At 43.6% G+C, this 17,222-nt stretch overlaps 1 protein-coding gene across 1 annotated transcript in view; it reads left to right on the top strand.

Annotated features, from left to right (window-relative positions):
• KIAA1549L (KIAA1549 like) overlaps window positions 1–17,222 on the top strand; it is a 105,910-nt gene that overhangs the window by 61,658 nt on the left and 27,030 nt on the right. Inside the window, exons 14-15 of the mRNA XM_011357021.2 lie at window positions 984–1,201; window positions 6,780–6,909. Coding sequence (XP_011355323.1) covers window positions 984–1,201; window positions 6,780–6,909 — 348 coding nt within the window. The remainder of the gene's footprint in view (window positions 1–983; window positions 1,202–6,779; window positions 6,910–17,222) is intronic.

A 17,222-nucleotide genomic window follows, 5' to 3' on the forward strand; every position in this document is an offset into this window, starting at 1 on the left:
GTGAAACTTGGGCCTCAGACTGTAGGTTGATATGTATCTTACCACTGGGTGAATTTTCCTTTTGTAAATTATAGGAAACTCTTTTAAAGATTATTTTAAAGAAAACATAACACTATACATAGTTATATTAATATAGTCTGATTACAAACAGCACTAATGTTTCTCCATATCATCCAATGAATGTCAGACAGATTTCACCCTTTGGCTCCATTCGTGGGTATAACATCCTCCTCATTTGTTACTTATTTAGCCCAGTCATCTGCTTTTATCTTTAGCTGGTCAGAAGGTATTTTTGCCATGTTCTTTTCTATAAGACCAGACTGGATTTGTCCTATAGAGCAGGAATTAGTTGGCATTAGTGGCCATATAAATATGGCTTCAAAATTTCCTATCTCTCAAGAATGATATAGATTGACAGATACAAGCTCTCAAATGCAGATTGATAGAGCGGAGAGACCTTGAGAGCAAGATGCCTGCTCCCCCTCCCCACCCCATTTATTCCAACTGAACCTCTTCAAAAACTGGCTGTCTTATCTATCTGGGCACCAGCTAAATGGCCAGGGAAGGCCTTTGGGTTCCTCAGAGCTGGAGCTAGAGTCAGGGCTCCAAGATCTAGCTGCGCTGCCAAGTCCGAGGCTCCCATACAGGGGAACCAAAAGGGTTTGGGTGGAATGAAGGCCCACACCATAAAGCTAACAGCATGGAGTCAGGTCTAGGCCTGAGCAGACTCAAGTAGACTAAGGAGAAAGAGGCCCTGATGGAAGGGCTCAAGCAGCTTAGGTGAGTGTCAGACTCCACATTGTTCGTGGCCCACTGTTGTGTAGGCTGATCTTGGAATGGTTCGTAGGTGAGTCTGGCTGGCTCAAAGGACCAGACATGAAGCCTGGAACAACGTTTCCTGGAGTTATGACCCTCTGATAAAAGCCTCCCATCTGTTGATCATGCTGGGTTAGGTGTGGGCCTAACACCGTCTCTTTCCCTAGGTGAACAAAGCCCTGAAGCAGAAGTCAGACATCGAGCACTATCGGAATAAGCTGCGCCTCAAAGCCAAGAGGAAAGGATATTACGATTTCCCTGTAGTGGAGGCAAACAAGGCTCAGACGGAAAGGAAAAAGATGTACGAAAAAGCCCCAAAGGAAATCGAACACGTGTTGGATGCAGACCCAGAACTGTGTGCCCCATTCACTGAATCTAAAAACAGGTGCAGTTGCTAAGGGCTTCTCTGAAGGTCACTGTATCATTGATGGGATGAGGGCGGAGGGTGCAATACAGTCCTGGCCCCTTAATCTGTTACCTTAGGACTATCATGTTTGCAGGCTGATGATCGGGACCATGCTGGTCTGTGTGAGCAGGTGCTCCGTAAATGAGTCTGGAAGAGAATAATTGAAGCCACTGAAAAAAATACTTGGGCAAACAATATTTGTCCTTTAGCTTAATGCTATTTCCAAACCATGGCTGGCTGTTTCAGAGATGGGTCAATTTGTAATTATCACCTACCTGTTTATGCAACTTCCAGATCAAGGAACATTATATTTTTCAATTATTTTAGTGGCTCTTACACAAGAAAAGTAAATTTCATGCCTCACCTTTTTATTCAGTTTCAGTAAGTATTTACCACATAGCCTTGGCAGATGTACCCTATATGGACTGGGTGAGACAGGGCAGTTCCTGGCCTGAGTGGGTATTTATTAAAAGCAAAAATGACTATGTGACAGGCTTGGATGGAAGCCACAAAATCAAGCTGTGGGAGGTGGGGCTAAATTTATGAATAGAATAAACATAATTTATTTGCGATATAAAAAAAGAAGGAATTCTAAACCAGTGCTTCACTAACTATGCTTCTAATTAGGCTCGGTGGGCATAACAAGCTATTGATATAAAATTGTGACAGAGATCACAATGCATGTGTCACTGTGTTAATAACTGTAGAAAAAAGAAAAGAAGAGATGGATTTTATGGGCTGCTTGGAGCTTCTTTAGCTTTCACTTTGCACTTGGAGACTTTTTTCTTTAGTAGCCTTTTATAGACTGGTGCAGGAAGCTGGGGTTTTTTAGGGGAGTGGTTTCCTGCTGATACCGGAAAATTCAGAAAATGAATCAATGATCATGTGCAAATCAGAGGAATTTAGCTTGGAAGCTATTTGAAAAATAAATATTTCAATTGAGGCTTTTTATAAGGAGAATGAACAAAACTTTTCTGTAGAGATGCATGTCGACTGCCTAACATAGGTTCGGGCCAGATTATTAAGGCCCTTTGGTGGCCTGCTGATCTGTGAGTGTGTTGCGAATTCTTAGTAAATGTCTGTTGAAGAAGTGATTTAATAACTCTAAAGCACCAAAAATAAAAAGTTTTTTGACCCGTTAAAGAAAAAATAGGGACAACCACAAATCGGGTGGGAATGGAAATGAGACTGACAAGTGATGGGATTGGGAGGGAAAGCTTAAGAGAAAAAGACAGTGACAAAAACTCAGTAAGCTCTGTGGTGTTTTCTGTTACACTCCGCTGTTGATTCCAGAGGCTGCCTACTGTGTGTTATCTGTTATTGCAGGTTAGAGCTACCTGTTATTTGGTATTTGCAGTTAGCTCTCCAGAGGTTCTGCTCTCTATAATCCAGCCACTTCAAGACACAAGTGATGGAATCATTCTCTACTCCAGAGACAGCATCAGTAACTAGAATTTTACCCTGAGACCTAAATAAATCAAATCAAAGACAAAGTTTAGATTCCGATGTTGACTCACCTCAAAATCTTTTAGAAGAGTTTTCACAGCTTTTTCTTTCAAACCAGCAGACAACCCATTTTTATGTTATGAACTCTTACCCCAAGACACAAAGTATGTAATATAACTGAGGCCAACACTATCAGAGTCCCCACCCTGCCCCACTTCCCACGGGTACCCTCGGCTCCCATTGCACCCTGCAGGCGGGCAGCATCCTACTTACTGTGAGCATCTACAGCTCCGACTTGAGGGCTTTTTCATGGCAGCCCCTGACCAGAAGTTTCGGGTAGCTAGGTTGCTCTGTAGCAGCCTCAGTCAGTGACAAAGGGGAACTGATGGATAAATACCTCTGGCGAGAGAATTCCGGAATGTAAACAGTATAACACTGTTGTAATAACGGCATTCTAATTTCTGCACGATGATTTGACATTTGGGGCCTTGCTGACCCTGGAGAAAACGCCCCTCCCAGAGTTGTCTAGCCAATTCCTAAAAAAGTAAAGGGCTCATCTGCAAATACACCTTTCATATGCAAACCAACAAGCCAGAGCCCATAGCCCAACTGCCCCCTAATCACCCTGTCCTAATCATCGCAGCCAGGTACCAGCCAGGTACAAGACAACTAGGGACAGCCCCTGTGCCCCAGAGTCTGCTGAAATAGTCAGACGGTCCATTCCTAAGCCTACTTAGCCTGCCTTGTCCATTCCTTCCCGTGGACACCACAATAAGGGCTCTTACCCACATTTTTCTCTCCTCTGTCTGCCTTGTGACTGACCCTGCTGTTTCCCCATGGGGCCCCCCCACCTCCTGGCATCTGTGACTATAACAAGCTATCTTTTCAATGGCAGTTCGTCTCATCTGTTGATCTTGCCATGCCTGATTAAAATAAAATCTACACTTTAAAATGACTTTCTCCCACACTTCTCCAGTGAGTTAAAGCCCCAGTTGCCCCAAACACTAATCTGCTCTATAGCGTGCCTTTTATTAGCCTCCTTCCCTTCCCGCCATCATCTTCCCACTTCCTAGTTTGTGCTTCCCGCAGCCCTCTCCCAAGTAAAGCACTTGCACTTAAATCATCACAGAGACTGCTTCTGGGAGAACCTGACCTAAGGCAATAACTTATAAAGATGGAGTTGCTCTGATGGAGGCAGGCCTCCCGCTCCTCCTTCTCAGTGGCTCCAGTCCATCTTTATGGAACTCTGGGATTCCATAGAACACAGTCTGGGAACTTACTTGAACTATAGTGGGATTAAAAAGCCCCTAAAAATCCAAATGAAATCTATCATTATCCACCCAGCAGTATTTTCAGAAGTAAAAAACTTACTTCTCAAGTTTGTAAGTTTCAAAATGTATTAACTTTTAAAGAACATAGCAAAATACCAACAAGAAATTAATATACCTCATGAATCTCTATTTGATTAAAATAAGTAATTCCTCTTCCTGAGAGCCTAATCTATTTCTAAGTAGCTGCTTGCATATTGTGCACACACTGATGGTCTGGTCAACTGAGATCCATGTAAACAGCAGCCTTCAAGCTGTGTGTCATAGTGGAACATTGTTTTTGATAGAAAAGGAGACTGAATTGCACTCCAGTGTATAAGCTTTCACCCACATTCATGGTTCGTGAAAGGGCATACACAGTCTTACTCTGTATTCTAAATACTTCCAAAATAACCTACTTAAATGTCAATTACTAATCCTAGTATTTACTCCCCCACCACCCTTATTAGTAAATCTTTTCTAAATGGGCTAATTGGCAATCTCAGGACAGTAGTGAAGTCTCCTTTAAAAAAAAAAAAACAATTTGTAATTAGGTCAAGGAAGAAAATTCTTTGGGGTCTGCTTTAAAGTGTGAATCACTCAGAACAATTCTGTTTCACAGGGTTGCGCTCCTTTCCTAAAGGAAGTCTCTAATTGCAGATAACTATAGGGCACGATTTATTATTATTAGGTTTAAGCTCTTATATTAGTCAGGATTCCTTTGGGTGCAAATGATGGAAATACGGCAGAAAATGGTTAAATAAAAAGAGAATTTATTATCGAATATAATTGAAAGGTCAGGGCTTCAGGCATGGCTTCAGATCCAAGGCGTCATACGACGTCATCCATATTTATCTTGTTCTCTCTTCAGTCTTTGCTGGCTCCTTTTCAGGCAGGCTCTTACCTCATAGTGGCAAACTGGCTGCCAGCACCTCTAGGCTCATATCCTACCTTCTTAGAAACCTCAATACCAAGAGAATGCCTCTTTTTCCTGGTTGCTCTAGCAAAAGCCTGGGACTCAGTCTCATTGGAGTAACTCATGCCTACCTTCTGACCAATCGATGTGGCCATGGGGATACAATGCTGTGATTGTGCAGCCTGGGTCACATGCCAATTCCTAGACGAAGGGTAGGGGCCCCTAGAACATCACAGTGCTCTTTGCTAAAGAAGGTGGTTATGGGTACCAGGCAAGCAGAGAACACAAGTGCTCTCTAAATAGGTGTGAGCTCCTCGTGGTGACAGAGTAGGTCCATTGGTGCCTGTTTTATTCCCTGGGCTAATTGTAAGGGTAGCGTTTTACCTTGGGTGTTTTAATGTTTGTTCTAGACTAACAGGATGTGACTGTCGTGCTGTGACTAACTGGGTGTGTGGTCATGAAAAGGCATGTGTGCCTGCCAGGTTTCTGGCTTCCCACATAATCTCTGAGAATAAATCACGCAGCCTTTTCACTTTGAACCCATGAATGGATAGAATCTTAGAACCGAGGCATAAAATAGGTAGTATTTGGGGAATTCACTCAAGATAGATGCTCTAAAGTGCAAGTTATTTACAGAGAGACATTTATTGTTGGATGAAAAGGAAGGCAGTGATTTTATACCACCTTTGTCACTCTGCAGGATCACGTGAAAGTCACCTGTTCCCGTTGGACCTCACTCTCCACTCATAAGGGTTGCCTCTTGTGGAAAAAAAAAAGTACAGCCATAACCCTCATTTGTTGCTGTTTCTTACCCCTCCTCAACAAAATTCTTGTAATGCCAATGGAAACAAGATAGTGGTGACAAATATGTATTCCCAAGGGGTGGGGTGGCGGGGGGCCTTGAGTGGAGCCTCTGAACATGCTACTCCCTGGGCTTGAAATGCTCTGCGCTCAGATGGGCATGCAGCCACCTCTAATTAGGTCTCAGCTGAAATGTCACCTCCCCAAGGAGTCCTTTCCTGACCATCCTATCTAAAGTCATTTCCACCCTCATTACCCTCTGTGACATGTCCTTGTTTTTCTTCATAGCACTTATCGCTCTGGAATTATTATGTATACTGTGTGTCTCATTAGAATGTAAACTCCATCTTGCTCACTGTGGATCTTCATTATGTTCCCCAGTGACTGGAGCATAGTAGGCTCTCAGTAAATATTGGATGGATGGATGCATGCGTCAATGGTTGGATGGATGGATGGATGGATGGATGGATGGATGGATGGATGGATGGACGGACGGACGGACAGATGGATAGACGGACGGACAGATAGACAGAAAGACGGACTAACAGCCCCACTATCTCCAAGTTTATGGCTTCTTAGCCCAGAAGGGAATCTACTATGGTTGTGGGAAAGGTAGAAAAGAAAATCAACAGTGGCAGCATTAAGCCATTAGACACAGGGTTTATTAACACATCATGCAACCCTGCATGTGGAATCAGAAAGATCAAAAGGAACAGGAGGCTGCTGAGTCAACAGTCAACAAAAGCAAGTTTGTTCTTCTAGTGTTAGCTGTTTTAGAGGGTCAAGGGCAAGTCCCTGGCCTTGCCATCAGCAGGATTTTAGATGAGGTTGCAGTGTTGCAGTTGATTGTAGTTACCATATGAAAGAGCATTTACAATTCAGCCAAATGGTTACAGCATCTGGAAAACAACTCTTTATTCCACTATTTCTATGGCCCCTGATGGCTGGGGAACATATACCATCAATTCTGATATTTGAGAGGCAAATCCAACCAAACCCTTCATTGGTTGCCTGTAGTTTGGATCAGTGGAGAATTCCATCTGTCAGGGCATTTGCTGCATCATAACAGTTGTTGAATTTTCTTCAGGCAACAGACGAAGAACTCTGTCTACCGAAGCCGGCAGTCTCTGAATAGCCCGAGTCCAGGGGAAACAGAAATGGACCTTCTGGTGACTCGGGAGCGACCCCGACGTGGAATCCGTAACAGCGGATATGACGTAAGTCTCTGGTGGGCCAAGGTGGATACCAGCTTTGCTTTCCCTGAAAGCAAAAGGGACAGAACATCCCATATGTTTCTACTTACTGTATATTCGTGGAATTTTAAAATGCAGTAAAATTTTTTCTGTTTTATTATTCCTTATTATCTATTTTGCAAAGTAAGACTACTTGGAATTGCCAGAGTAACAATTTATTGCTAAAAAGATATCGATTTCTAAATTCAATCATTTTTTAAATAGTGCTTTATTGACCTTCAAATCAACAGCTATTCTAAATGACCTTAATTTTTTTCCCTCTGTCCTTAGGAACTCAGTAGAAACCATGGCCATGGGTTAGAATTCATTTAAAAACAGTCTTCTTTTAATTCATAGCAATGTCGAGAAGTTGGATTTGTTCCTGATTTCATAACTCCTCAATATGCCATGGAAACAGTGAGATATCCAACAGAGCGATTTGGTGATTTCATATGATGGAGCACCTGCTTATGTGCAGGGATGTCTCCAAACAGCAAAAGTTCTTCTAATCCCATAAAACTTCCCCAGATGCCAGAGTCACAACTTGGTGCCTCCTCTCAAGTTGTTTACATCCTGCCATGTGTCCTTGCACCCATGAGTTGCATTCCCGTGAATGGTACCCTACTGAGACATGCAATCAGCCTCATCCCGCCCCAGAATTTCAAATGGTTTGGAATATATTCTTTGGTCTTATGGAAAATATTTATTTCCCGGTCTCCTAAAATGTTTTTTCTTATTACAAATAGAAAAATTTCTGTAACAAGGGTTATGATTCAAATATGTCTGCATAAAGTTTTAGTATAATTTGTGAGGTTGTAATTTGAAAATGACACTTGAGTTCTTAAATATACCGAGCTAATTTGAAGGCAAGATTTTTTTTCCCCCTCAGGATAGGTTTATTGTTTTCCACAAAAGCTTAAAATGGGGTTCTTTAATGGTCCAATTAAAAATAGATATTCTACCTAATTTGAATTTCTAATTACCTTTCTTAGATTTAAACTTGATGTTTGTGTTGGTGGTGATACCCTTATCTTTCATTTTTTCCTTTTTTATTTAAGACACTTAGATAGTTTAGTTTTATAAAATTCTAGATGCTTTGGCCAAATCATTTTTTTTCTTCAGGTTAAATTTATTCAATATGAATTTTTCTCCTCATAAAAGTTTTTCTTATACCAAACTCTGTCATCAATCTGATAATCATCCTGTGGTTAAATATTGGGCATTTGAGTTTTCCAATTAATCTCTCCCTACCAACAGTGAAAATTCTTCCTGGATGCTTATCGTTGAGGGAGCTTTCTCTTCTGTTCCAGCATATCCGAGGTATGATAGGATTCTAAATTTATTTCGAGATTAGTATTTATGGGTTTCCTGTGAGATTCGAGACACAGACATTTTTACAATTTAAAGAAATAAGCTAGAGGTATTAGCTTATCAGTCTTGAAAAGAGAACATGGCAGATTTTTTTAAACCACTGTGCCATGACTTAGAGTACTCGCTTAATGCTTTTGGAATGACTTGTTAGTAAATTACCTAGAACAACAGAAGGAGAGAGATGATTTTAAAAAGAGGTTGCTCATCCCTCACAACTGTGTAAATATTCCAGTCACAGATTACTTTAGGGAGGCAGTAATAGATTTTTTAAAATGCATGTTTCTTTGAGACAGGCATGTTGTCTCAGAAACATACGGAAATATAAGTTCCTTTAAGAGAAAATGATCATCTAGGGAGCAATTTTAAGAATTTAGACTGTTGCCTATAAGAATGAAATTGCTTCCTATATCTCCTCCTGTGCTTTTTATCCTAATCATGTGAAAAGTAGCTATCATTCATCGAATGCACCCTGCAGACCAGGCCCTGTTCTCGTCTTTTCATGTGTATTATCTAATTGAATCTGCACAGTCACCAGTCAGGTAGGTACTCTCCTTATGCCCATTGTCTTGATGGGAAAACCAAGGCACAGAGCAATTACATAATTCGTCTGCCCAGCTCCAGAGCCCATTCCTTTAACCACCATGCAGTACGGCTTCATGTACACCCACCACACTGTACATCTGACCTCACATCACATAATATGTATTTTGTATTTCTGAGTCTTTCGAAGAGGCTAGATGTCAGGTTTCACAAGAATTCTTCCGTTTTTTTGTTTTTTGTTTTTTTTTTTTTTTGCACACAAGCAAAACATGGAGCCGCAGCTAAAGTAGAAAAAGAGAAGAGTCCTAGTTTAAACAATGCATTCATTTTCTGAGCTCTTGATTTTCCAGAAATGCCGAGGCACTCCTGGTGAAAGAATCCATTAGCCCAGCAGTGAACAGGTCATGAGGTTGGAAACATGTCAATCTTCCTACTGGGTGTAGGTATCTTGAAGCCAGGCCAAAATTTTTAGTCATTTCTGCCAGATTAGGGAATACCGGGGGGGACCTGCTCCTTGACTTGGTAGGAACAAAAGCACTAAGAGATTGATTTAATTGTGAATTTTTCAAAAGTTGATGACTTTAGAGTCCCAGCAGGAAAACCTGCATGTAAAAATAAATGAATAAATAAATGAGCAAACAAACGCATGCTCCATAAACAAATCTTAGCCCCAGGACTGATGGCAGTCTGGAGTGTTTCAAATTTTTTCCATAGAGCAGGAGTTATCAGGGCCTACAGAAGAGAGACTCTTAGCTCCGTGGGGTTTAGAAATCACTGTGTTTTGCAAGAACTGTCAACTTCTTGGTCACCCTAACATAAAGCTGGTAGAAGAGATGTCAGCCCAATGTTTAAAAACAAAATTATCTATTTCAGAGTATTTTTTAAATGTTTTTTTTTCCAAATGAAAGTCACATAGAAAATAATAAAGTGCTGAGGAAAAGAAAATGGCCCAAATGTGAATTTTTCCTTTATCAGCCAAATAAATAACTTTCATATGTGGTTGATGAATCAGCCTTTGTGTCCAAAGAACAAGTAGTAATCAGATCATTCCCCAGAAATAAAAACACACCTCTTCAACCTTGATTTGTGTTTGGAGTTTAAAAATCTCCAATAAGAATGGGGTCAGCTATGTACTTTGGCTCTGAAGGAGACTCTGAAATGGATTGTCTGAATTATAACTTTGAAAATGAATGCTGACCTCTGAGAAGTAGAGACCTTTGCAAGCTCCTTCCCTCAGGTCCCTCTCCTGCGCTTTGTCCAAGGTTCCACACCCAGAAGGTACCCAGAGAGCATTCATGGCAGACCGCTGGGCTCAGACCCTAAAATCTGGGCACTGGGTTGAAAATAAGAGCGATTGATCTATCAACAAATCTCAGAAGCAATATTAAAGTCTCTGCTATAGCAATCACAACCATCAGTCTCATTCCGGAGGTCTTCTTCAGGGAAATGTCTTGAAATGTTAGTGAAAACCGGATGATTTTACATCTGAAAAGTATACATATCTACAAAAGGGTAAGAGTCAGCTGCAGAAAACAGAAAACATGAAGTCGTCTAAACAGACAAAAAATAACTGTGAGGATTAGGTGTTCCCAACGTCATCAAAGGCCTGGAGGAATGTTCCAAGAAAGACTGAACAAAACCACTGGGCGGGCCCTGAGGAGGGGCTGCTGTCTCTGCCCCAAGCAGGAAGGTGGGGAAGCAGGCTGCCCTGGAATTGACTAGAAGTGGAAAGATGGGCCCTGCCTCCTGTCCTCTGTCCCAATTGCACACTAGTGCACCCAGCTGACAGAACCTAATGTTTTAACCACGGCTGCCGCCTCACGAAGGGCCGCAGTGTAGGTGATCCAGTCAGCCTCAGTGCCACAGGAGTGCACGTGCAACTGCTCTCCACCATCCCCACCACAGGCACCAGGTAGAAGCAGTTGGGGGAACTCGTGGAGGAAAGTATAGCAAAGGGGAAGATGGAGGCGTCGCCCAGAGCTTAGTCCCCAGACACCTGCTGAAGGCCCGGGTGCATGGTGTCGTGCGATGGGGTGTTTATCTTGCTGGCCTCTCTCGGCTGACGGTGTAGCTAATTCCCTTTGTTCTAGGTGAGCGGTGGTTACCGGAAGGAGGCCAGAGAATCCGAACAGTTGTTCTGACGGGTTCCATTGGCAAGGGAATGAAATATGACGCAGAAAGCCCCTGACTGCCTGCGATAGCTCATAGCAAGTCTGGGGCTGGGGCTTTCTAGATAAATTCTAAATTCTGTTATTAGTGGGAGTCTTCCCTGCTCACCCACGCCCAGTCCTCCCTCAGCATCTTACAGCTTCAGCCATGATAGCGGAGACCAAGGCGAAGCATAGGAATGCCCTCGGCACTGCGTGATTTTCCCAGTTAAGGGTACAACCAACTTTGAGTTTCATTGAGAAGCAAATGGTTGGATTGGGGATTTCGTCCTTCACCTCAGCGTGTTCATTGTGCTCTGAACTAGGTGCTCTTGTGTCGACCCTGCTCCACCACCATCACCCCCTTAGCATCCCACCTAGAACTGTCTTACCTGTGTCTCCCATCTCAGCCTTTAGTCTCTTCATTCTACATCTAGTTTAAACTTCATTCTAGTTTAAACAATTAACCCTGTCTCAATCTGTTATCTCAAGTTAATTTATAGTACATTGTATTTTAATAGGGGCTTTTAATCCAAAGGAAACATCTGATCCTCTGAAATCAGGCTACCTGTTGAGCCTGAGGCAAAGAGATGGAGGTGTTTGGTGGTGATGGTGGCCTTTTGGTATAAGTCCAGATCTCACCAGGCTGGTAGCTCTTCAGTAAAGTACCTGTTAACCCCGCAAAGGAGGCCCCTTGGCAAGAGCGGAGGTTGCCAGGTTCGAGAGGGAACAGGCCAGTTTCAGGATGGCCTAGTGCCCTCACTCGGAGCCAGGCCCCCCTGCAGGCCCAGGACTAACCTCACATGCGGGCAGTTTCCCACTGGGCAGGAGATGACAACTTCCCTTCTGCTGTGAGCACACAGGTGCCATCTGCCTGTTCATTCTCTCTGATGCCCTGTGATCTGGATGCCTGCTCCTAGTACCCGCCTACCCTCCTGCTTCTCCTGGACTCAGAGCCCTCATAGCCTCTTGACCAAGGTAGCCACTTACTACAGGCTAGGTTCTTGGTATGAACACCTGTAGGGGAAGGGGAGGTAGCAGGATTGGTCAGAGTTAAAAGCTGGACTGTGATACAGACACTGCAAGGCCTCAGCTGACCCACGGGTAGCTCTGGAGCTCCCGTGACCCTGCAGAGTTGTCCTGAGTTTGCACGAAGCATCTGGGCTTTTGTACTCTAGTATGACCAGTTCCCGGGTGTCCTTGGGTGACGCAGCTCTCTCTCGCTAAGGACACTTCCCAACGTGAGAATTGGCATTGCGAAATCCTTGCCGTGCCCAGAGAGAACAAGGGCAATTCCCAATTGATAGCTGAGGGCTTGCAGCTGGCAGCGTGCCCGGCAGCTGGGGGAGCATGTCCTGCAGTCCTGAGCAGCACAGCACAGTGTCCTCTCCACACTAGTCCCTCCCAGCCCTGGTTCTCCTTGGCCCCTGCAGGAGCCGGAAGCCAGCGAACAAAGGAGAGCACCCCTTAGGAATTGCTGCCTCTTTCATTTCCTCCAGCAAATATTTACCGAGTGCATTGAACATAGGAAAATTCAACAACATAGGCCCTGGAAGACAAAGGGGAAAAAAAATTTAAATATTGCGAAAAAATAGCGTTTATATATATTCTGTTGATATTATACCTTACAGATTATATATTTCTTTTTACATATTAGACTATAAGGTAATACACAGCTACGTGTGTTGTACTATGTGGACAATGTAAAGGATTTCCAAAGGTTTTACTATATACAGGTTTCACCTTCTCTGCTGGCGTCAGCATCTAAGCCCCACATGTAATTCCACTGTACTATCTGTGTGAGACTCTATGGAGAAGAGAAAGATGGATTAATACCAGTGCTTACCCAAGGCGCTTTTACAAACTAGTAGAAGAGACAGGTAGAGATGCACGCAGTGTACTTTAGCTGTGAACAGGGATAGGAGCTGGGAGTCCCCCTGAAGGTTTGACCTGTGTATCCCACAGCCTCTGCCTGGTCCAGTCCCCATGACTCACCACTGCTGAAGCCACCAAACAACTGCCAGAGGGATTCTTCTAAAACACACACCCTTGTTTAAAATCCTTCAGTAGCTCTCTGTAGCTTTGGGGATAAGACACAATCGAACTCGAAGCTTCTGGCTCAGGACTTATCTGCCTGGCTGGCCTAGGCATGCTCTTCCAGCTGACACTTGCCATTCCTTTAATTACCCGTTGGCTCCAGCCTGCCTGTCCTTCCCAGACTTGTCATGTGGTTTCACATCTCTGTGTCTTGTATGTGTTCATCCCTCTGCTCAGAACATTCTCTCCCGCCTGCTTCATGCAGGCCACGGTTTCTCAGCTTCAGCACTATTGACATTTGACACTGGATAATTCTTTGTATGGAGGTCTGTCCTGTGCATTTTAAGATGTTTAGCAGCATCCCTGGCCTCTACACACTAGATGCCAGTAGCACCTCTTGATCGTGACAACCGAAAATGTCTCCAGGCTTTGCCACGTGTACCCTGGGGGCAAACCCACTCCCAGCTGGAAACCACCTGTCCAAGCAGTGCTTTCAGAGTTTGGTTTAAACATTATCTCCTCCGAAATCTTTTCCTTGACCCCATATCTATGGGTCTGACTTAGATGCCTGCCCTTTGTGTTCCAGTAGCATCTGGGACTCACCCCAATCAAAGCCCGTACTTCTCTGTCTTCCGTCTGTAGGTTTATGCATATCATTTCCCACATTGACTCCTCAAGGACAGGAATCATGTTTTATTCATCCTGGAGACCTCAGTACTCGGAATGGGAACCGGCACATAGGAAATGAAGTGTCTCTGTTTGTTGAGCAAATGAACAAACAAATGTGTCAACCAGAAGAGGTGACTCCTGAGCTGAGACTTAAAAATACGGGGCAGATTTATAACTTTGAGCCATATAAACATTTGACTTGACTGGCTTATTAAAATTGTAGACAAATGTATGTTATTGTTTGAAGTTCAGTCTACATGGTGGTTGTCAGTTAGGATGCTTTGGCTAAAATAACAGAAAACCCAGCTCAGCTCATCATGTCTTAAATGTGTATGGGATGTAGTGGATACAGTCAATCTGGGCCTGGTTTGATTGGGGCTCCGGTTCATTTCTCTGCATTATGCAGCACTGTCCTTCTTCCTGTGTTGGCCTCATCTACAGATTGGTTCTCTCTGGTAGGAGATGGCTGCAGCACATCTGTATAGGGCTTTGACCAATGCAAGAGAGAATTTCTCTTTTCCCGATTAGGAAACGAGGTTTACAGTTTTACTCTAATGGAGCCACCAAAGGTTAAATGCCCACCCCTGTATCGATCACTGTAGCAGTGGGGGTAGGAGGAGGAGAGGAGGGGGCTTAAACTGATTGGTTTAACCTAGTCAGACTTCACCAGTAGAGCTGGGGTAGGCTTAGTCCCCCCAGACCTTCTAGCTGAGAAACAGGGAGAGGAGTGGATGGGTGCCGAGACCCTCGCAGTCCCAACATTGGAGGTTGGGATTTTTAAGGAGCAAAACCAGTATAATCCTCCCTGTCACTCTTCCCTCCAGTTTCAGCCTCTCATCTCTCCGGTTGGCTCTCCTTGAAGAGAAAGGTCAGCGTGACAATGAGCCAGCGATGACTATTCTCGTGGCTTGGAAGTCCTGGCTACGGTTGGAGGTTGTGTTTTGGAGGCAGATAGAGTGACAAAGAGGGATTTCGTGCGTCTGTCTGGCTTTTTCAGGAGGCGAAAGGAGCAAAAGCAGATGTGAGCTGGCAGTGGGGAGAGCCTGTTTCGTTATGATTGATCTCTCCAGATTGATCTCTCTGTCTCCGTGCCGCCTGCAGTGCCAGCTCAGCTAAGGAGATGAGAAAAATCAGGGGATGACTCACCTCAAAAGTCAAAAGCAAAATAGCTTTCCATGAGAGAAAGCTATTCTTATGTGTTGACTTTCAGGTCGATTCCTTTATAAATGGTATATTTAATTAATTGACTGCAGCTCATATTGTTCTCAGCATTCACAAATGGAGTGGGATGGTTATGCTCATGGCCTCTGGAGCTAGGCTGCTTTCAAGTTCCAGCTCAGCTACTTACTAGCAGTGTGAATTTGGGCCAGTTACTTCACCTCTCTGTGTTTTAGTTTCTCCATCTTAAAATGAGGATACAAATGGTCCCCACCTATAGGGTTGTTGTGAGAATTAAGTGGGTTAATGCAGGTAAAGCATACAGTGAACATTAGCTGTTCTAACTTTGGCTAACAGATTCCATGAGGGAGAGAGGGATACATTTTTTTCCGTTTCTTTTTCATTTTAGCACATTAGACACCTCAGAGCTGCTGTGAATTCTGTCACACACCAAAGAGAGGATTGTATTCTTCAAAGGGCGCCTTCTCTAGAGTGACGTGGCTGGAGAAGGACTCTGTAAAGTGTGCCCAAGGCCTTCCCCCCATTACCTCAACGCAAGCCACACCTCCAAAGGTGACCTCTAAGGTCACCCTTTGCTAAGCACAGGGCCGTCAGCGGTCGTAACTCAGGGTAAATGGGATCTGGTGACTTGCTCAGTAATTGAATTTTCACTGCTCTGTGGAGGGCACCAGGTTAAGGGGGAAAAAGGCAAGAGGATGGAATCGGTTCCTGACGTTCCTGCTATAGGATGAAGATGTTTTGTTTTGGGAGCAGTAAGTAATGCCGAGAGACTTGTCCATTTGCTGAGGACATTGAAGCACCTTCTTTTATCCTTGACTGCCCATCCCCATAATCTCAGTGTAATTACGGGTCACTCTTTGGAAAATTTTTTAAAATGCCCCTCTGCTTAGAAATCTATAAGAGGCCCTATAATGTCTTTTCTACTCACCTAAAATACAGAAACAGCATGCCGTTTACATATTCCTATAGCTTTGAAGTAGTTATGGGTCATCCTTTGGAAAACAATCAGAGAAAAATTAAAAAGTTGCTGAGATTTTTTTAAAAATTCCAGTTTCACACCTGTCGCAGAGGAGACGTCATCAAACCATTATTCTGAACCGCCTACCTGTTCCAAGGGGCACCAATTTCCCTTTATTGTCAGAGAAGCTTTTGAGATGTAGGCTCAGGAGGAAGCTGCCGACTGCCCTTGAGCCAAGATAACTCTTCTCCCCTCAAGAGAAGGTGAAAACCTACTGAAGTCTGGTTTTCAGAAATAGCTTTGTAAATACGTCTCTGCTTCCTCAGCGACAGGCAGCACCTGCAGTGGGGTTGTTATAGCCAGAGCAGGTGTTAAATGGAGAGAAGCAGCACTGTTTTGTAGATTAAAAAAATGGACACGGAGCCAGATTAATTCATCATGGCCGGAGGCCCAGAATTCTCTCTTGCTGAACCACTTCCCCCACTTGGTCTTTGGGCCCTGGCTGTGAAGTGGCAGAGTTGTTCAGAATCTTCTCTCCTTGCTGGATGAAACTGTGATTGACACTGAGCTGACAACCACTGCCTTGAGGCAGATTTTGGAGATGGCTTTCAAATTTTTCTGCTCCAGAAATGAAGTGCCTGGGTGAGGCAAGGTGATAATCACACCTGTGGATCCCAAAAAGTATGACCTTGTAAGACATCTGTCCTCTTTGGAACTCACAACTCAAGAAATTCTAGAATAAGTGGCTTCAAGAATCCATTCCTTCTCTTCAACTCCATTTTAAATAAGACTGTCTCATTCATTTTTAACATGTGAAGTGTCTTTTACTGTTGAAGACTTTTGAGCAGAAATTCTTCAGGCTCTATTTTAAGACTAGGTCTCATTCATCCATTCCACAAGTATTTGATAAAGTCCTACTGTTTGCCATTTTGAGATGCCGCAAGAAACATGACAAAGTCCCTGCCCTCATGGATTTTATATTCCAGTAAGGAGACGGATCACAAACACCTAACCATACAGATATACAGCACAACATGAGAAGTGCTATGGAGGAGCAAGGAGCAAGGCAGGGCAATGGAGAATAACAGGCAGGGCTCTTTAGAGACCGGCCACGGCTGTCTGGGCAAGTGACTTTTGAGCAGACATCTGAAATGAGGGAACATTCTAGGCAGAAGGAACAGCAAGTGGAAGGGCTCAGAGGAAGACCTATGCTTGGGGAGCCCCAAGAATATCAAGGAGACCCGCATAGCAAGATGCCTCTTCTTGGTTAAGGATCTCAGCTTTGACTCCTTCCTTTATTTCATCTCTGTATTTCCTCCATCAAGTCTAAAATATATCGTGAACTCATCGACACTTCCAAAATATATTGTGAACTCATCGACATTTCCAAAATATAT

Source organism: Pteropus vampyrus, unplaced genomic scaffold (genome assembly GCF_000151845.1).
Source record: "Pteropus vampyrus isolate Shadow unplaced genomic scaffold, Pvam_2.0 Scaffold31, whole genome shotgun sequence".
Classification (NCBI taxonomy): domain Eukaryota; kingdom Metazoa; phylum Chordata; class Mammalia; order Chiroptera; family Pteropodidae; genus Pteropus; species Pteropus vampyrus.